This window comes from Furipterus horrens, unplaced genomic scaffold, assembly GCF_987537825.1.
Source record: "Furipterus horrens unplaced genomic scaffold, mFurHor1.1.pri manual_scaffold_24, whole genome shotgun sequence".
NCBI lineage: Eukaryota > Metazoa > Chordata > Mammalia > Chiroptera > Furipteridae > Furipterus > Furipterus horrens.
Genome location: NW_028327194.1, coordinates 1153302 through 1175089, shown reverse-complemented (window position 1 = coordinate 1175089; position 21788 = coordinate 1153302). Strand labels below are relative to the sequence as shown.

General features: G+C 46.6%; 1 protein-coding gene across 1 annotated transcript in view; it reads right to left on the bottom strand.

The window, feature by feature from the left end:
* The window catches only part of LOC149990131 (uncharacterized), a 53785-nt gene extending 35549 nt beyond the window's left edge, over positions 1-18236 (bottom strand). Inside the window, exons 1-2 of the mRNA XM_090265666.1 lie at positions 18114-18236; positions 17670-17818 (exon numbers count right to left, since the gene is read on the bottom strand). Of these exons, the coding sequence (XP_090121792.1) occupies positions 17670-17818; positions 18114-18236 (272 nt within the window). The remainder of the gene's footprint in view (positions 1-17669; positions 17819-18113) is intronic.
* Positions 18237-21788: the final 3552 nt, after the last annotated feature.

The window sequence follows — 21788 nt, the reverse complement described above, 5'->3', positions numbered from 1 at the left end:
CTAAATAACTCTAGAAATCTGTTCCAAGGCAGAAGATTATTAGGCCCAGGAGGAAGAGACATACAGAGAAAGGGCAATGTGAGAGTTAGTTTGGGAAGAGCGGGCTGAGAACAATGTGAGTGGCCTTACCAGGTGCTTCCTCCTCAGCCAGTGTATCGGGGCCAGCGTGGCCCCCGACTGTTCTGAAGAACCATACCTAAGCATCTGCCTCCACTTCCACTGCCTGGGTCAGCCCCTGCCTCTCCAAACCTGAAGAAAGGCTTTTGTCTGCCTCTGAGTGCATTTCCTGAGAGTTCCTGAAGTCGACAACTTTCTCCTTTCTGGACTTTCACCCTGTGTAGAAATTTCTTTATCACTCACCTACACCAAGTCATCAACCCTTGTTCTCACACACACTTTCTTCTCTAGCTGACTGGGGAAGATATGGGTTGTTTTTACTCATCTGTGCCCTAGGTTGACTTTTCCCCATTAAGTGTTGATGCTCCTCCCTCTAGATAAAAACTAAGAAAAACTTTCCACATCCTCCAAAAAAAATATTTGGCCAATCACATTATCTCGGTGTGTGTTTAGAGTATTTTTAGTAATGGTTATATTTACTTGTCCTCTTTCACTTGAGAATAATGCACATTTAATATTTCTAGCAGGCTTTGGCATTTAGCTTTTCACAATGGACTACGGATTTTCTCTAACAGGGGTTAATGGGTGATGTGAGGAGATGAGGAAAGGCGGTCTGAAACAAAATTTTAACATACCCATGAGAACTACATGAGTACTACATGGGCCATGCTTTAAAACGAACTTATTGACAGAGATTCTATATCTATCATAAGAAACTTAAATAGCTTTCATTGTAAGAATAATGTCATTTTCCCTACTTGCTTAAAAATTATTAACAATGAACAAAAATACAACTAATGGAACTTGTAGTCCTTTTATATAAGATAATTATATATGTATTAAAGCATAAGTCCCTCTAAATAACTTCTATATGATACATATATGATATATAAATGCGCGCGCACACACACACACACACAATTCTCCTCCTGGTGCGTCATTTCTTGTTGATGGCCCACAGTCGCCCCTGTGGCTAACTGTTCTGCCCTAACTGGCCCCTTACCGACCCCTTCCTCTTCTTTGCCAGTCATCGGATTTGGAGACTGTAAACTTCTCACGTGCTCCCTTTCCTCATTATTATGGCTGCAAGACTCAGTGACATCTCCTCCATGCCTACAGTTCTTCCTTATTTTACATGCCAAGGTCATATTCAATATCTGCAAGCATGTCTGTCTGTTATGGCATAAACCCCACCCAATCATGCATGATGTGTGATCATTTCATGTACTGTTGAATCCAGTCTGCTAATACTTTTTGAGCACTTTTGTATTCATTGGGGATATTGGCCTGTAATTTTCTTTTTTTGTGATGTTCTTGTCCGGTTTTAGTATCAGGGTAATAATGGCCTTGAAAATGAGTTTGGAAGTCTTCCTTTCTCTGGTATTTTCTTGGAAGAGTTTGAGAAAGATAGGTATTAGTTCTTTAAATGTTTGGTGGAATTCACCTGTGAAGCTCTCTTGTTCCAAACTTCCATTTGTTGGGAGGTTTTTGATAACAGTTCAATTTCCTTACGAATAGGTGGTCTTTTCAGATTTTCTGTATCTTCATGATTCTGTCTTAGAAAGCTGCACGCTCCTAAGAATTTACTCGTTTCTTCTAGGTTGTCCAAAGTGTTGGTGTATTAATTGTTCGTGTGATCCTTTGTATTTCTGTAGTATCAGTTGTAATATCTCCTCTTTCATTTCTGATTTTATTTGGAACCTCTCTTTGTGGTGAATCTAGGGAAAGAGTAATCAATTTGGGTTATCTTTTCAAAGAACCAGCTCTTAGATTCATTGATCTCTTCTATTGTCTTTTTAGTATCTATTTCATTTTTTCTGCTCAGATCTTATTTTCTTCCTTCTGCTACTGTTGAGCTTCACTTATTCTTCTTTCCCTTGTTCCTTGTAAAGTTAGGTTGAGATTTTTCCTGTTTCTTGAGGCAGGCATTTATCGCTAGGCAGTTCCCTCTCAGACTGTTCTGGCTGCATCCCATAAGTTGTCGTGTGTTGTATTTCTATTTTCATTTGTGTCAAGGAATTTTTCATTTTTCTTTTGATTTCTTTGTTCACCCTTTGGCTGTACAGTAGCATGTTGTTCAGTCTCGACATATTTATGAATATTTGTCTTTTTGTCATTGATTTCTAGTTTCATACCATTGCATTATGAATGATGCTTTGCATGATTTCAATTTTCTTAAATTTTTATGACTTGTTTTGTGGCTTAACATATGACCTATCCTGGTGAATGTTGCAGGTGCATTTGAGAGGAATTGTGTATCCTGCTGTTTGGGGGATGGGGTGTACATAGCTCTTAAACCCAAATACTCTACTGTGTCATTTGAGGCTGATATTTCCTTATTGATTTTCTGTTTGGATAATCTATCCATTGATGTAAGTACAGGTATTAAAATCCCCTACTATTATTATATTGCTGATTATTCTTCTCTTTAGGTCTGCTAATATTTAGTTTATATATATTTAGATGCTCCGGTGCTGTGTTGCACCCAGATTTTATTCTTCTTCTGTACTGTAGGATTTAATTTGCTATATTTTTGTTCAAAAATCTGCATCTGTGTTCATAAAAATTATTGGTCCTTATTGGACTATTACTCTGGGTTTGACACCAGGGTAACGCTGGCCTCATAGGATAAATTTGGCAGAATTCCCTCCTTTTCCATTTCCCAGAACACCTTTGGTAGAAACTCACCAGAAAAACCACCTAGGCCTGGAGTTCTTTTTATGGGATGGATTTAATGTATAGATGCATTTTCTTTAATAAATATAGGGACCATTCAAAGTATTGATTATTCCTATGATAGTTTCTCTCTGTGTATTAGTTTGCCTAGAGCTACTCTAACAAAATGCCACAGATGAAGGGCCTTCAACAACAGACAATTTGCTCCAATTTTGGAGGCTGGACGTCTAAGATCAAGATGCTAACAGGGTTGGTTTCTTTGGAGGCCCCTCTCTTGCAGTTGGCCACCCTCCTGTGGCCTCTTTGCATAGAAGCTGAAGAAAATAATCCTGTTGTGCAGGTCTGACCCTTGTGTGTCTGTGTCCTGATCCTCTCTCCTTGTGAGGACTCAAGGCAGATGGGATGAGGGCACACCCTGACAGACTCGTCGGCAGCCGTCCGTCTTGACAGACTACCTCATTGAAAACCCTGTCTCCACCCACATACACTCACAATCCGAGGTGCTGAGGGTTAGGGTTTCAACACACAAATTCTAGGGGCCCACAGTTCAGCCCATAAGTGACTTTCAAGACATTTGTGCATTTTATCCAAGTTGATGAATGTATGACTATAGTTGTTTCTAGTATTTTCTTCTGATTCCTTTAATATTTCTTGGATCTGTAGTGACTCCTCCTTTTCATTCCTGGTATTAATATCAATATTAATAATTTTTCCTTTTTTTCTTTTCATGATTAGTCTGGCTTGAGCAAAGGTTGACAAACTTTTTCTAATTTTAAAACATTTTAAGCCTTTTGGCTCAATGTGGTCGTTGTCACATCTCCTCCTCTTCCTCCCCCCCTTTCTTTCCCTTCTTCCCCCATCTCCCACCATCCTTTTAAAACATCCCTTAAAAATGACACACACTATTCTTAGCTCACAAACTGTACAAAAAGAGACTATGAGCCAGATATGACCCACAGGATGTGTTTGCCCACCTCTGGGCTGGAAGATTATCAATATTATTCCTTCCAAAATATCATCTTCGGTTTCATTAATTTTCTCTAATCTTCTTCAGTTTACTATTTAATTAACTTCCACTCTTGTTTTTAATACCTCCCTTCTTTTGCTTACTTTGAGTTTAATTTGATTTATTTTTTACCAAAACTCACTTTTGATTCTTATTCTTTTCCACATTGGGAAGGCCCATACTAAACTCAGTATCTGGCAGCTAAAAGTTCCTAGCTTTACAAGCACACGAATAAAGAAACATTGTCACCCTGTATTGGGGGGTCATTGTCCAATTTTGCTTTTTTTCCTATTTCAGCTGAAGGTTAAAATATTGATTTGAAATTTTTCTAATATAGGTACTCAGAGTGTAAATTTTCCCATATATTGCTTTAGCTACATCCTGCAATTTCAAAAGTATTTATTTTAATTTTTGTTCAGCTTAAATATTTTTTTGGTTTTCTTCTCTTAACCATGGGTTACTTAGAAGTGTGTCGTTTTCAGACAATTTGCAATGTTCCATATATTTTTCCGATATTGACTTCTAATTTATTCCATTGTGACAAGAGAATATACGTTGTATAATGTGAATCTATTTAAAGTTGTGTGAAGTTGTTTTATGTCCCAAGACATGCTGTACCATAGTAATGTTCAATGTGCACTTCTAAAAAACGTTTATTTGACTGCAGCTGCAGGGAGTATTCTATACATGTCCAGTAGTTCAAGTTGAAGTATAGTATTGTTGGTCTTTTAAATTTTTACTAGTTTTTTTGTCTGCTTTTCTATTAATTATTGAGATAAAGATGTGTGTTTAAATTTACAACTTTAATTATGGATGTCTATTTCAGTGAGGAATATAAGAACTTTTGCTTTCTGTATTTCAAAGCTCTGGCTTTAGGTGCATCAACATTTAGGGTTGTTTTGTTTTTCTGATGAACTGACCTCCTAATATTACGAAATCACCCTCTTTAGTTTTCATAATATTTGTATTGAGAGACGTGCTTTCTCTAATATTACTATAGTCACTTCAGGTTTCATTTCATTAGTGTTCCCTGGTATACCTTTTCTATCCTTTTCATTTTAACCTGCTTCTTGAAGACAGTATATTGTTTCATCTTGCTTTTGTAACCAATCCAACAATTTCTGAATTTTAATTCAGATGTTTACAACATTTAATGTGGTTAACATAATTTGTTTAAATTCATATTTTTTGTTTCCTATTCATCTCATCTGTTCCTTGGCCCCTGTATTTTTTATGCTTTCATTTCAATTAACTATTTTTAATGATTCCACTTATGTCATTCGTTACCATTGGCTTTATTGTTTTCCTGTGGAGGTTTATGAACATCTAGTGCCTATCTATAGCTTATTATCTTCAAGTCATATTATACCACCTCAGAGAAACCATAAGAGCTCTACAACAACGTGCTCCCTCCTCCTCCTCACACCTCTCTGGCCTTTGTGTTACAAAATCAATAATATATCATTGCTTTGGTGGATGCAGTCATTTATATTGAAATAAAGTTAAAAATAAGGAAAATTTATACATTTATCAACATATGCACCACTCCCAGTGCTTTCTACTGCTTTGTCTATATTTACACCTTGTATCATTTCCGTTTGCGTGAAGGACTTCCTTCAACATTTCTGCTAATATAGGTCTGCTGATGATGAATTCTTTAACCTTTCATACGTGTGCCAAACTTTTGCCTTTGTTTTTGAAGAATATTTTCACTTGGTATAGAATTCTAGATTGGTGGTTCTTCTACCTTTAAAGACACTTTAAACTGTCTTTCAGAAATTTAAAGATGACACCTTGCTGTCTTCTGCCTTGCATATATTTTTTCTGATGAGAAGTCTGTTGTCACTTCATTTCTGTTCTTCTGTACTTAAGATTTTCTACTTGTTGCTTTTAAAGTTTTTAAACCACTGATTTTAGGCGTTGTGACTATTATATGTCTCAGCATAAATGTGTTTCTTTTGCTTGAATTTCATTGAGCTTCTTGGAATGTCAGTTTATAGTTTTCATCACATTTGGACATTTCTCACCCAGGAATTCTTCAAATTAGAAGTCCCCTTCTCCTCTCTTCACTTGGACACTCAGAAAATAAGAATAAAATTTTTGCCTGAAATTTTCCCATAGCTCATTGATGCCTCCTAATATTTTTCTGGATTTCTTACAATTGCTGTTTCAAAAGTCACTAATTCTTTGTTCTGCAGTGTCAAAGTGTTTTGCTGTTAATTCCATTCAATTATTTTACATCTCTACAATCATATTTTTCATCTGCAGCAGTTTGATTTTAATTTAACGTTCTCAGTATTTTCTTGCATGCTTGAACATATAGGTTGTAATAATGTTTTAGCCTTATATAGGTGGTTTAATTTAATAAAAACTAATGTATACAATAATTGTTTTATAATAACTACTTTAGTGTTTGTTGGTAGTAATTCTATCTTGTATCATTTCTGGGTGCATATACTGATTGATTCTTGTCCTCATTTTGGGTTGCATTTTCTTGCTTTTTTGTAGGTTTGCTAATATTTAGTTAGACACGAGACACTGAATTTCACATTCTTATTTGCTGTATATTTTTGTACTCCTGTAAGTATTCTTGATTGTTCTTCAAGGATGCAGTAATTTGGAAACATTTCGCCTTCCTGAGGCTTGCTTTTAAGCTTTGAAGGGCCAGACTAAAGACATCATAACTCTAGGGCTATTTTTTTAATGCCCGCTACTGAGACAGTGCACATCTTAGCACTTCGCCTATGATTTACTTGGTTCCCACTCTTTCTGGTGGGAACACACATGAGTTTCTGTGAGTCAAAGGTTTTCTCTACCTGCTCCTTTAGGGGGTCCTTTCTTTGGGCCACATGTGGTTTCCTTTCCAGACACACTCATGCACTATGCTGGAGACTTGAGGAAAATCCTCTGCAAGTATCTGCAGCCATTTGGACAGCTCTCTCCTCTCTCAGATTGTGCCTGCGTACTCACGTCACGTTGGCCTGCCCTGGGTCTCAAATATGTCACAACTAAGGGAGACCTCAGCATAAGATGCGGGCTGGAATCCTTCAGTCGGTCAGGGGGAACCTTGGGGCTCACCTTCCCTGTTTCCCCTCCCTCAGATATAAGTAGCCTGTCTTGCCTGCATCCAACCAATGGAAGCAATTGCTTCATCCATTTTGACTTTCAGTAGTTTCTTGTAGGAGTTGGTTATTTTATGTTGGCTGCTAGTTGAAGTTCTTCATCAGAAATAAACCTGCTGCATTCATCATCTGTCAGAGTGCTTTATGTTTACATTTTAAAACAAGACTAGTTTTATTATTATTATTATTATTATTATTATTAGAATGCTTCCCTGTAGGGTAGTTACTTTCCTTTGCACCACAATATACTTTAGAGATACAACTACATTGTATCATTAACATGGATTCTGGTTGCAGTGATTCCCTTGGGGTAGGGCATGCTGGTATGGTTTAAAAATGACACTTAAGAGATTTAAATATCTAAAACTCTAACATTTCTACTATTTCCTTCTTATATACAATATTGGCCAAAGGCAGAATCTTGGTACTTACTTCTAGATGTTAGAAATAGTTCTTAAATATAATCAGCATTTTGCCTCCCCTAAAACAACCTATTCATTTAACCTATTAACATGCCATTTTCTTACACGGAGACTAATTATAATCCCAGAACAAACTTAGTTCAGTCATGAGATGCCTTTATATTAATGTATCACTAAATGCTGTTTATAGTATTTAAGATTTTCAAATATATGTACACAAGTGTGATTAATCACGTTTTAAATTTCTGGTCATCTGTTTAAGATCTGGGATATTTTGTTGCAGGCCATAGGGATTGGTTGCTTGTGAAACAAAATTTTAATTAATGGGGAAAAAATGCCCACAGAATTGAAGAGAAAGGGAAAGGACCAGAGAGACACAAGGGGCACTTAAATATGCCGTTCTCATTATGAGTTCATCTCAACCATTTTCTTCAGCTATTAAAGGAACAGCTAATCTAATGCAGTTTTGGTAGCGTCTTGACAATAACATTCAGGAAAGTGACTGAGAGTCCCCCCAAGAGGCTCTCCTGTGGGGAATTAGTTAACTCTACAGATGAGGATTGAGGTACAACTTTAAAAATGTGTAGTAAACATAAAATGAAAAGATGCTTATATTGATTAGGTTGTGCGTGTCCTCACTTTTCCTGTGCTCACGAACATGGGGACCACCAGTTACCTGCAGGATAGAAATGACTTATCCGTGCGGTCACCGGGACGCTTAGCGAGCAGGGTGGCTCGAGGTTACTTAGTGCTCATCCCGGGGGTGGCCTTCGTGCCCCCAAGGAGTGTCATCCGTGTGGTTCACGGCGCAGCGCGGGCAGCCCTGTGTAGTAAAACGGCCTCTGTGGCTCCCACGTGTGCAGTAAAACCATCTTCGACCTTGTAAAGACCATTCTGGCCACAAAAAGTAACGAATCCCAAGGACCTCATTGGCTGTAGATGGGATTCTGTGGAGGGGCCGCACAGTAAGGATTTGTATTTGTTTTTCTTTTTCAGGCAATTACACATGAACCATCTAGCATCAGCTTTAGCTATATCTACTGTTTAGTACTCTGTGTAGATGCTTTTAGAATATCACCTCTGGTGATTTCAGTGCTAGAAGGCGATGATATTTTTCACCATTTTACAGTTGAACTTGAGGCCCAGGCATGTTAAGTAACCTTTTCAAGGCAGGAGGTCATTTCTGAGGATGAATTCAGGTTTAAGTCTGCTCTGGGCGAGACACTGAGGTGCCCTAGAGGGTCGGAGCGCACGCACGTGCACACACAGCGGTGCAGGGTTCTGCTTCTAGTGGGTGACAGGTGGGTTTGTCACTGATGCAGGCCCCCAGGGACTGCTCATGACTGCCAGTTTCTGTATTGCAGCAGCTAATATTGATGTGAGGTTGGGTTTTATTTCTTAATTAGCAGTGGGGTCCTGGCTGGTCCAGTAGGCTACGTAGGGGACAATAAGTTAGACCAAGGGCCAGCCTGCAGAAGTGTTATCTGTTGGTAGGGGACAGGGTAGAGAGTCAGCTCGGGGGAGGATGGGCCAGTCATTCAGTTCCCTCGTACTGTTCCCTTGTTGTGTGCCACGGGCCACGCTGCTGCCGGGGGTCCAGTGTTGTATAAGACCTGGTCTTGTGCTCTAGGATCTTACAGTTGGGTTGAGGCTGAGGGACAACTGTGTTGATTGGGCTTCTCCAGTGAAAAGCGACTTCTTAAACGTAAGTCGCCATGTCTAGGGCACATTTTAACAATTCATACCAAAGGTACTATATACTTCGTCTCTGAAAGTTTAGTATGTGTGTGTGTGTGTGTGTGTGTGTGTGTACCAATTAACCAATTTGTTTACTTTTGGTATTTTAGATATTGGCAGAACACTGGAAGGATGATGAAATCAATCAACTTCCTCTTTTGCTTGGAGCCTGCATTGGTAAAGTATTAGGCATTTTCCAGTCTAATATTATAGCATTTATGCGCGTGATTAGCACTTCTTCCAAGTGGCATTAATTTGGGCCTGTGATGTGCTCCAAGAGAGTGCTTCTGCGCCTGCCAAGCCTGTCTGCACCTCGTCGTCTGCACAGCAGACATTGGCTGAGCTCTGACTCCAGCTTGGGTCCTGTGCAACGTGCCCGTTACTCAGGTGTCTTTTTTCTAAGGCCTGATGGCTTAGCGGCCCTGCTCCCAAGCAGTGGGCGAATTCGCTGGTTATGTGCATGTGCTGGTAAAAGAGTGTATTTGCTGTGGGAGCTGCAACAACAATCCAGTGAGAGTCTTGAGTGTTCGATGAAAAGAGGATTAGTAATCGTTTAGAATCATTTTCTGTTATCACTTTATTGTACTTTATGAGGATACTACAATGACTCCTTTGGACTATAAGTGGAAGTTCTGTGTGCAGCAGTTGCGCTGCGGCTACACACTGGGTAGGAGCGAAGCTGGGTTTAAAGCCCGGATGGCCGCAGGCGGATCTGGGGGTCCTCAAGGAGAGTTGCTTGTTAGTGGGTGAGGCAGCTACCAGGGAGCCATTTCCCTCCCATGCCTCTTAGGAGGGCCTTAGCTAAGTGTGGTACGTTAACAGAAAGGTCCTGTCCTAGAGTGAGCCTATCGGCCTCCTTGACTAGGAGGGCCGTAGTGGCAACAGCTCTGAGACAGGCAGACCACCCTCGGGGCACGGGGACGAGTCTTCTTTTATTATTTATATATATATATATATATATATATATATATGAATCGGACTGCACAGCCATTCTCGGCGGTGCAGATAGACTCTCAGGAAGCTACCCCATCGTCTCTCGAGACGGACGGCTGCCGACGACGATATATATATATATATATATATATATTTATATATATTTATATTTATATATATATTTTTTATGAATGTTATGCTACTGGCCTTCGCCAAGGTCCAAGGGCTTCAGTCAGGACTCCGCTGGTTCCTCCTTTTTTCTCAGGGACAAAAAGGCTGAAAGGCTTGGTGACATCTGGCAGGACAAGGGCCGGAGCCTGGGTGAGTTCCTCTTTTAGTTTTTGAAAAGCCCTTTTCTGTTCTTCTCCCCAGATTAACGGGGCATTGGGGTCTCGGGTAGCCTCATAGAGGGGCCGTGCGATTCAGCAAAGTTGGGGATCCAAAGGCGACAAAGTCCCGCCGTCCCTTGAAAGTCACGGAGGTCCTTCTTGGATCTCGGGGTGGGAAGCCTGGGGATTACCTCCTTTCGCTCGGCTGACAGTCTCCGGGTCCCTTTTTACAAAATGAACCCTAGAAACTTAACTTTTTGGGTGCAAATTTGTGCCTTCCTGTGGGAGACTCCATAGCCTTTTCCCTCAAGCAGAGGGAGGAGGGTGGAAGTGCCATTAGACAGTCCTCCTTAGTCTTGGCTGCTAGAGGAGATCATCTACATATTTATTGGAGGAGCGTCAGATGAGGATTTTCTATGGAGAAGGGGCTCAGGTGCTGTCCTAGGGCCTCTCCGAAAATAGTGGGGGAGTTTTTGAACCCTTGAGGCAGCCAAGTAAGTTGTTGCTTTCTGCTTGTCTCTGGATCCTCCCACTCCAAAGCAAAAATGTCTTGTGACTGCTGAAGCAAAGGACTGCAGAAAAAGCATCTTTTAGGTCTAATGTTGTATCCCAGAGTCTATTAGGTGGCAGGAGACCCAGGAGAGTGTAAGGATTTGGCACCATTGGGTGAATAGTCTCTGTTATGGCGTTTACCCCCCTCAGGTCCTGAACCTGCTGGTAATCATTGGTCCCAGGTTTCCGGACCGGTAAGAAAGGAGTGTTTCATGCTGACTGACATCCCCCTCCTATGCCTTCCCGTAGCAGTCGGTCTGTGCGGGGCTTAGTGCCTTTACAGGCTTCCCGGGAAATAGGGTACTGCTTGGTGCTGACAGGGCTCGTGTCGCTGAGTAGCAAGACTACCACAGGAGGTATATGGCTTGCCAAACCCGGGGGATTGTCTTCTGCCCATAGTTTGGGAAACTCCGCCTGAAAATCCATGGGAAGAGGCTCAGAGTCTTGTTGAGGAGACTCGAGCAATCGATACTGCTCTTCTAAGGGAAGGGAGACAGACAAAATCATTGGAGGGTTTACTTGAAGCTCTGCAGCCTTGAGGGAGAAGGAGATTTGAGCTCAGAGCTTTCTGAGGACATCTCACCCGTGCAAAGGAAATGGACAATCTGGAATGAGAAGAAATGAGTGGGTGCAGTAGGTTTTCCTAAATTGACCGTCTGAGCTTCACAAAAGGGATGCTCTGCAATTTCTCCTGGTGTTTTACTTTTAGGAAAAAGCTTTGGGACCACTTTTTCCTCTGCACCATTTCATGGTTAAAACCCCTCCCATCTTCTTGGGGCCTTGGAAGAACCAAAACCATTTGCATAACTGAGACACTTTACTAGCCATAGTCATGGAAAGTCATCTTAAAAGTCGTTCCCTTTTCTTTGCAGTATGCACATTGGTCTGAAGTTAGTTCTTTCCCTGGCTTTCCCTCTCCGTTCTTGCGGAACTTCTTGCTAGATTCTGGACCTGGTTTAAAGGAGGTGGTTTTTTATTTTGTTTGTTTGTTTGTTTTTAGGGCAGTGGCTAACACTTTAACCTGCTGTTTTTTTTTTTAAGTTATGTTCTTTTATCGGCCTCATCTCTGTTTAAGTATACTGTGGTAGCAGTTTCTAAGAGCTGGCTTAAACACATGCCTCTGGCTCTCTCTAATTTTTGTAACTTCCTCCGAATGTCAGATGCCGCCTGAGTGACAAAAGCCAGATTGAGGGCACGGGCACTCTCTGGAGCCTCAGTGTTGTGGCTGCATAGGCGAGACTGAGCACTCCGGAGCAGCGCATTAAAGCAAGCAAAGTTTTATTAAGCCGGCTGTCGGGCGGAGACCCTGTCTCAATAGTGCACCAACGGGGGACTGGGGTTTCGGGCAAGGGTTTATAAAGGATTTGGCTTTCTTTAGTGAGATGCAACTCATTGGGGAGTGGGGTGGCAGGACAGGGCTGCAGGAGTGTCAAACAGAAATAAAGTTCTCAGGGCCAGAGGTTCCACAGGGCTAAAAGTTCGCAGGGCCATAAAGTTATCTCCAGCAGCATAACTCTTCAGCCAGGGAGTGATTCTCTGTGAAGCAATTTATCTTCAAAGGGCTGGATATTCTGTAAAATATAACTTTTCACAACAGTTACAAACAAGACACAAGCAAATGGAAGGTGATAGAGGCTGAGGTCCTTTTAGCTTGTAAATCACCAATTGCTACTCCTCCCTACATTCCTCTCTCCAAGGCTTTTTAGCAAGTCCCTGCTACATCTTACAAAGAACATCTGAAGCCCCTACATATTTACATATTTAGCAAACTTCTGCAACTTTCTACAGGGAATAGCTGATGCCTCTACATCAGGATCAAAAGGGGTGTACATGGAATATGCCTTTCGCTGGCGCTCAAGGAAGGCAGTGGGGCTCTCGGTGGGGCCCTGAATAACTTCTGAAACCTTATTTAAGTTAGTGGACATTTTAGCTGCCTTGATCATTCCTTGAAGTAAGCCCTGATGGTAAGCTTTAAGGGCCATCATCCCAGGCGCAGTGTTGGAGTCCCTGTCGTGTGGCCCGGCAGGTACTACTTCCCTCACGGCTGCCTCCCTTTCCTGTTCTGTCCCTATAGCCTGACTCCTGACATTTTCCCTGGCTGCCTTAAGAAGTAACTCTCGCTCTTCTATCAAGAAGAGGGTCAGTAGGAGCTGCTGGCAGTTCTCCCAGGTCGGAGGGTCCAGACTTCAGGAAGCAGCCAGAATCTCCTCCTCCGCCTCGCCCCAGGGTCTCCTCGTGGCCATCAGAACTCTCTCCCCACCCCACCCACATGTGTTCTAGAACTTACCAGATGGGAGACCTGGTTGCCTTAGTGATGCAGCAGAGGTCACTGGCCTGGCTGCGTGCTGGGAGCATCTGCTGAGATGTGAGTTACACCCTCGCAAAAAGGGGAGCATTTTCAGCCCCGGGTATGTGCTGCACCCTTCACCTACCATCTCCCCCCAAGGGCCCACAGTGTCTCCGGGTCCAGGTGCATGTGGATTGTCCAACTGTCGCTGAATCAGTGGGAAGGGACAGTTGAGTCTGTGCTATTCCGTGTGTGTGTGTGTGTGTGTGTGTGTGTGTGTGTTGGGGGATGATGGGACCACAAGGTTTTACAGAGAGGCCCAGGGGACAGAGGGCAGAGTGGGGGGGCATAAAGCGGGCCAAGGCAGGGTACTTAGAGAGGTTGGCGGGCAGCCCAGGGCCAGAGCTATTCCCAAATTAAGGGACAAGGATCGGAGACACTGCGGGTTCCAGCAGAACCCACGCAGGCAGAAGGCAAGACACGGAAACAGGCCTAGGGGGCAAAAGGAGCAGCGTTGTCGTCGTGACCAGAGCAGGTGGTTCCTGCACACGCCGATGCCTTATGGAGGTGATTTGACCTTATCACAACTGTTGCTCCCTCCAACCCCACGTGTGGCTGTCCTTCACGGCCATCAGGACTTAACACGGGTCAGAGCTCAAGCCGGGCAGGTAGGATTTTCAGCAGGGACTCGGCTCTGGTCCGCGAGACCAAGTGGTCACGTTGGCTGTATGGTTGGCAAGGCTCCTGGCCTGGATGCTGAGGCCTGAAGGTGAACGTGAGGGTAGAGAAGTCTTAAGTGACAGGGGACACAGGCAGTGCATGCTCAGGTGACTATCCTTGCTCAGCCCTGCAGGGTTGGAGTGTCAGATTCCTGAGATGAACACAAAGTTCCCACACCTGCTGTTTCAGGACTAGCTCTCATCTTTTACTGGCTGGCCACTCACTGGCTCCCGGAACGGACCGGGTGGGCTGCTAATGTCTGGGTCAGAACAACTCTGCTGAGGCCAAAGGGACAGCAGGCAGAGGGCGTCAGCTCTCCCACCGGGCAGACGTCTGCCTGCTGTCCCCCACCTTGTCCATGGCAGAGGGTCGGTTTGTCAGAGTCCACGCACTGAGGAGTCTGTGCATCCGTGTGTGTTCTCAGTGAACCGCGCCTGGGCTGGGAGCTGGAAGGAATGACGGGAGGTGCCCAGCTCCTTTCACCCGCTGAACGGGCCTTTGGTCTCACAGCGATGATGGATGAAGTTGTCTAGGTTCTGCAGGATGTGATCAAACACTGGGTCCCGAGGCACTAGCTGGTGAAGTCCTTTTGCTAGTCCATTATTAGTGAGGTGGAGAGAAAAAGAAAACAAAACCACATTGCGAGGAAGTCTACTTTGTAGTGTTTGCAAGGCTTTCTCTGTTGACTTAACCTGTTAGTAAATACAAATCACGTATTTACGTTATTTTCATCTATAATTCTAAAATAGTCTGAAATCCTTGTCAGTCTGCGTATTTGGAAAATAGTAATATTTTAATTTGAGGCCCTAAAGTAAAAGAAAATGTTACTTAAATTAAGAAATAAATTTGTCTTCTAAAAAATTAAGTTGAAATTGTTGAATGTGTAATGATTCTCATGACTCAGAAATAAAACACCTGAAAATGCATTCATTGTAAAGTCTGCTTTCATCCCTCCTCCTGTCTGCTCAGTTTGTAGTCCTCTGTGTAAGAAATTCTTTTCTTATTGATTTCTTGGAGCCCTTTATGTGTTCAGGATAATTCCTAGGGATTGATTTCTTGTGTACCCTGAGTTTCCTAATGTGTGTATATATAAAGAAATGGAAGTATGGGGACTCACTTGCACTTTCTCTGTTTTTATACAAGTCATAGGATATTGTATGTACTGTACTTTACCTGGCTCTTTTGTTTAATGGTATATATTGGAAAGTCCTCCATAGTAGTACATGGAATACTTTTCCACTTTTCAAAGGTGCCTAGTATTTCATTATATGAGTGTTTTCTATTGATGAACAGTTACCGTTTCAAACCCTTTGTTATAACAAATAATGCTGCACTAAAAGCCTTGATCAATGAAATTTAACACATGTATTTTGTATCGATTCCTAGGAGTAAAATTGTTCCAAAACTATGGGCCTTTGTCATTTTATAGCTGGGAACTGGACACCCACATTTGAGCCTGGGGAGCTGACTTAAGATCGTCGCCCACACTGAGCTGCCAGAGCAGCGGCTGGTCGGCTCCCAGAGCTTGATGAGTACGAACTGCGCTGATGTCATTAGTAAGAGTGCGGAGACGCGCTTAGATTAGTAAGCGGGTGGGTGATGGATAAATGTATATAAAAAGTCCCTCAGGACTGAAAAAAGCAAAGGAAAGGAGGCGAGTGAAGAAAGCCCCCAACGCAGCCAGCCAGCCCGCGACGAGGTCAGCTTGCGACGAGGTTTAAGCCCCACGTGAGCCCCTCTTAGGATCCCTGTGTGCGAAGTGGGAGCGCCCCGTTGCCCAGGAGGGGGCCCCCAAAGCCCTCCTGCGGACCCCTCCATCCTTCTGCACCTCAGTCAAGGCTTCGGGGGCAGATGTTAGAGATTCCAGAGCCTTAGAACAAAGAAGAAGGAAAAATTCCCCAGACTTTTAAGTGGAGAATGATTTTAATTCCTGGGCACTTCGAGTCAAGTCTGGACTTGCCGGCGCGAGGGGCGAGGGTGAGATGACTCACACGTCGCGTCTCCCAGGACATGAGCCTCCGTGCCTGGTCCCGTGGCGGCTGAAAGACACTCGCAGGACCCCGTCCCCGGGCGGCACCTGCTTCTCCTGGCGGGCGCCGCTCCGGACGCCCACCGGTGCTGCCATCCACGCCGGGGCCGCGCTGAGTCCCCTCCACCGTCTGTCCCCTCCTGTGTCTGTCCCGCCGCACTTTCTGCTTCACAGTCAGGCTCCAGGAGAGGGGACGTGGCGATAGGCTTGCTCCCCCAAAAGGGGCTGTGGCACCGGGTTCAAGTGGGGCCTCCCCGTCTCGGATACCTGGATGAGGGTGTGAAAATTCAGACACAGTGTGCGTTTCACGTCCCGAATTTACCACACAGGCAGCGGCGGGCGGCATGCACATCCCCGGGAACGTCCCCAGAAATGCATTCTGACACTCGGCTCTTAAACAAAATGTATATGCGCCGCCCGTCAAAGGCAGGGTTATTTATGCGTCCTGAGATTCCCAGGCTCCTGCAGCTAATCTTCACGAACATTACCTGATGGCCATTACAGACAAGATTTACTTAATATTTGTCCTTCTCTAAAGCCGTGCACTTATTTAAGGTCATGTCCTGGGTTCTCGTTGAGGGATGAGTCTCAGACCCGGCCGCTGCGCCTCTGGGTTGTCACCAAACATTGATCGTTCACAAGATGATCCGTCCACAGAGCCACCGGGGCTGGGGGCGGGGGGGGGCCGCTGTGAGTCAGAAACGATGAGGCGGCCGCTGCCTCTGTGAGGAGGACGTGGAGGGAACGCAGGGAAGGCAGGCGCGGGGGGCGGGGGTGGGGGGAGACGGCTGGAATCCTCGCGTTGCCGCAGGGCGGGGAAGGCTAGCTCCGCGCGTCCTGGGCCGAGGCTGCGGGGCAGTGTTGTCACTCCTCGGGGCAAAGAAGGAGACGAGGTCAGCAAGGGGTCGAGGGCCCCAAAGTCTTGGGAAGAAAGGAGTCTGAGTTGGAGTCCAAAATGGCCCCCAGGCCCTCAGGGATCCAGCAGGTGACAGACGCTCCACGGGAGACCGGGAGACCTAGGGGAAGCCCAGGGCCCACGCCTTTCGACAGTCTGGCCGTGAACGGGGGTGGGGGGGTGGGGGGGTGTCAAAGCCGCGACGTCGTGGCCAGAGGCCTGGGCCTGAGCTCGGGCTCTGCTCTTGGGCTCGGCTGAGTTCCTGAGCTGCTTGAAGACTCGGTTCTTGTCTGTTGGGGGAAGAGGCGGGCTGGTTGGCAATGGGGTTCTCGCAGGATGGAACTCCCCACAACATGTTCTCCCAGAGGCAGCTGACCGCCCGCTCAGCGCTGACGGGAGGCTGAGTCCTGGGGGTGACCCTCTGGGCACTGGCCCACCGGCCATGTGACCAGGACCACGGGCCCCTTCAATGCCCATCCATGTGTGCTCAGGGGACACCAGGTCAGCTCGGTTTCCCGCCTCTGCAGTGCCGGCTCTCCACCTCCTCAGGGTCCTTCCTCACCTGCAGGGCTCGGTCTCCGGTCCTCCGCCCTCTCCCTGGTTTTACACGCGGTCTCTCAACAAGGCACACGCACCTCTGCCCACGCCAGTCTCTGATGTCACTGCCGGGACGTCCAGGAGCCATTTCCAGCTCAGTGTCCGGAGCAGAGCTCCCAATCCTTCCATCCAGCACAACCTCCTCAGCCATCCCCACCTGAGCGCTCGGGGCCCCCCTGCGCTTCCTGGGGCTCAGCCCCCTCCACGCCAGAGGGCGCTCTGCCGCCCGTGCCGGGACTCTGCTCACTTGTCCCCTGCGCTGGCCGCCCTCCCGTCCCACGCTGCATCCAGCTCTCGCTGGGCGCGTCCCCTGCGCACCAACCTCTCCTTACACAGCCACCTTTCTAAGGCAGCCTGGCCCTTCTGCTGCAGGTCCTCAGGCGGCCCGGCTTCACCCTAGACCAAAGCCAGGCCCTGGCGATGGCCTTGCCGTCCCTTATCTGGCTTGTCCCTGGCCCACGTGCTCCTGAGCCCCTGCAGGGTCCTCGCCCTGGCTGCTGCCCGCCTGGAGTCCCTGTCTGCTCCCTCTCCTCCGCCAGGCTCCGCCCCCGTGCCTCCTTCTCTGTAGGGACCCCCTGACCGTCACCTGCCCCTGGGTCCCGTGTCACCTCCTGTTTCCTCTTCCTTCTTCACAGCACAGATCACCTTAAGGAGAAGCTATGCTTCCCCTAATCGTGTGGCGATTGCTCACCCTCTGACTCGCCAAGGACGCTGTAAACTCCACGCAGGCGAGGAAGGTGCGCTTGGCTCCAGGGTGGATGGCAAAGGTACATTTGGGGTGACAGGGTGAGGGAGTGACCACAGCCGGGGACATCGAGGGGGCCCTGAGGCTGATTCTGAACAGGGAGGACAGTGAGGACGGTGAGCTGAGGACGTCTGGTCTGGGCAGGGCTGCCCTGGCTGCCGGGGCAGAGGGACGTCTGTTCCCCTGGAAGTGAGGACTTAGTTGCAGGGCGCGCGTGGGGCGCACACAGGAGCATGCTGCACATAAGGCTTGCTCTGCGCGCTGCTTTTACTCCCTTAGCAAAGTCTTGAACAGCTTTCCATGTCAGGACATATATCTACCTTGTTCTTCTCAACTTCTCCATCAGAGTTCAAAATGTGGATGTAATATGTTCTAGTATCTGTCCCCCTTCCATGGATATTGATCTCTCATATTTTCTTATATAAACTGTTCTGCAGTGAACTCTTTGTGCACACATGTGATTACTTTCCTGGAGAAGCTGGAAATGAGAAATGGAATTGTGGGAGCATGGGGTGGTCACCTTTAAAATAGAACAAATGGGCTTCCCACAAGCCTAGTGTGCCTGCTCTTTTCATTGCTCTTCAATATACCTTTGAATGTTGAAAGTAGGCAGGTTGGGCAGGTAAGAATAGGGATCTGGCGAGGTTCTCCAATCCTTCAGGCAGTGCCTATGGTGCACAGAAGCTCAGGCAGGCATCCTGATGGGGGAATGCCCTTCCCCCTGAGATCATCTTTGGCTGCCCAGGGTGAACCAAGAGATAGAGAGTGTGACCTCAGCCTTCGACCACCCAATGCCACCTTCACAGGTCAAATAGGGTAGCAGTTCAGCATTATAATCTTTCCTTTAGGATTCAAGAGAGAGCTGGACCCCGTGCTTGCAACTCAGTCTCTATTCCAGAACCTGAGAAGCTGTGAACTCCAAGTCAGAGACCTGGGTCTGTGACACAGCTCTGCCCTGAGCTGTGTGGCCTTGGGAAACTCACTCACCCACTCTGATCCTCAGGTTCCTCAGTTTTAAAAACGTCATAATTATTCACATCCTATCAGCGGGGTGGTGTGAAAGTGATTTGTAAACTGTTAAGAAACCGAGAAATGTGAGGGATGATGGATTTGAAGCCATTATGACCGAATATATGCCAGGGTCTCCTCACCAGGACCTAGGAGCCCAGTGGTGACCAAAACAGGAGTCATGTCATCATGAAATAGACAAGTACTTGCAGGGGTGTGCGCGACATGCTGTGATGGGGTTGAAGTGGCCAACAGGAGGTATGTCCCTTGGCCTCACAGAGCAGAGCCACTCACAGTCGTGGCTGCTCAGATGGGACCTCAAAGTGGAGAGCAGAAGGAAGAGATGGAACCAACCAGGCAAATAGAGGGGATGGGAAGAAGTGAAGATAGAATATTCTAGTGTGGGGGAAAAGAAGACCACATGTGAAGGTCCAGCAACCAGGGGGCACCAAGCACATGTAGGGAACTGAATCCATGGTAGTACAATTACAGGGTGTGTGGGTGTGTATGTGTGTGCACAGGTATGGTGGGGGTGGGGAGATGGGACTGGGGAAGTGTGCAGGGTTAGATCCCAAGTGTTCTGGCAGGCAAGTTAAGGAATTTGGGCTTTATCCTAAAAAGCAAAGTAGAGTGTGTAAAAGGATTTTATGAGGGAGGGAAGGAACAGCCAAACTTGTGTTATAGCAAGTTTTCCTGGCTCCAGTGTGGAGAACGGGTTGCAGCTGGAGGCTGTGTTCCCATCACTCCCCGAGGGCTGATGGGAGCATTGGGGGTGGGAGAAGCAGTGATGTCCATGGGTGGTGGGAAGGTTGTCGGAGTCAGCTATGGACTTCCAGTGTCCTCCTGGGTCTGGTGTTGAAAGGATGCAACGCTGTGAAGACCAGATCCAGTTTAAGCACCGGCCCCATCCTGTCTTCCTGTGTCCTCTGGAGGGCTCAGACCTTGGGCCCCCAAAGTGATGGCCACAGCAGGCAGGACTGGCTTTTCTCAAACTGCCCAGGGGAGCTTCTGTGTGGCTGCCATTGGACCTGGCAGAAGGGGGGGAGGTGCTGATCCAGGACCGAGACTGAGCAGACGGCTGGCAGGACGGGAGGAGCTTGGGCCTCAACTTGCCCAGGGTTTGGACTTAAAATCCCACCCCAGTCTAAACATGGAGAGCAGCCCTGAGGCTGAGCATCGGAGAAAAGCTGACCAGGAGGAAGGAGGGGGAGGAAGTTACAGAAGACGCATCTGCCTCTGCAGAGGACAGTTAACAGTCTTGGCTGAGAGTCAGCAGGGCAGGGTCCCATGCTCAGGAGGTCACTCTGCTGACCTGGGCCTTGGTGTTCCCGTCTCTATAAAGGTGGACTGTGTGGAAGGTGGACAGGGTCCTGGCTCTCAGGTCACGGTGCAGAAGAGTAGTTCCCAGAGCTGTGCCCCGAGCAAAAAACATCATCACCACGCCTATGTTTTCTCATTTTCCAAAGTGCTAAAGGACAGCTTCCTTCTTAATCTCCTGGGGTTGGCTCCCGTGAAGCCCTGGGTGTGAAAGCACTTTGAAACCCCATGGGCGGAAACAATACCGCAGACTGATACGCTTCTTCATAGTGAATGATGCTGTCGTAGCCGTGGTCTCATCTGACGCCCTTGTCAGAGCGTGCGCGTACTCCCACGTGCTGCTCTCGTGTCTTCTGTATAATAACGTACAACACTGCGTATAATGCAATGCATCATTGTATATGCGAGGGCAGACATGAAATTCTCATATATTCTAACCCCCATTCAGGCTCCCTGGAGCATTCAGGGAGCACAACAGGCTCTTATACTGCCTCCCAAGTCCTGCTCCATCGCACACACCACCCACTTCCCTGGACTTCTCCTCTCCTCTCCCCTCTTTAGTCTGCTCCGGCCACACTGGCCTCTGCCATCTTCACGTCCACCACCACTCTGGACCTTCATGCTGCTGCTCCTTCCCCGTCAGCTTGGTGCTCGCTCCTCACCTCCAAGTGCTATTCAACTCACCTGCTCAGTGAACCTCCAGTCCCACTGTTGCAGCCCTCTCCCCTGTCACTCAGCTCATTTCTCTCTACCACCTGACATGTTATATATGTCACTTGTTTATCCCCTGTCCTACCCCCAGGCAGGTAAAAGGGTCCCTTCTGTGTCCTCTGTGCCTAGGCAGAGCCTGGTACACCAGAGGTGCTCAGTAAACCCTTGTGCTGGTGTGGCTGATGTCCGATGGAAAGAATGTGAGTGGTAGGGACAACTTGATGGCCTCACTGTGATGGCGTGCACCCAGGCCGTGGGCACACAGCAGTTGACTAGACAAACACCGGGCCATAGTCTCAGCTATGCACACCCCTCATTATTTTTTGGCAGCTGGTGGTTGAAGCAGAAACTCAGTAGCCTTAACATTTACCCCAGGATGGTGTCTGCCTGTCTCTTCTTTGTTCTGGACAGCTGAGGAGCCTCTGGTAGGATCAGGGTGGGAGGCGGGCGCAGATCCTGACCAGGGTCAGGAAGAGGTGTAGAGGGAGTGGTTCCGCAGATTCTGGGGCAGTGGGAGACAGCCAGACCATCCCTCTCCTCTTTGGCACTCAGTCCTGCTATGGAAGTCTCCAGAACTCTGGACAA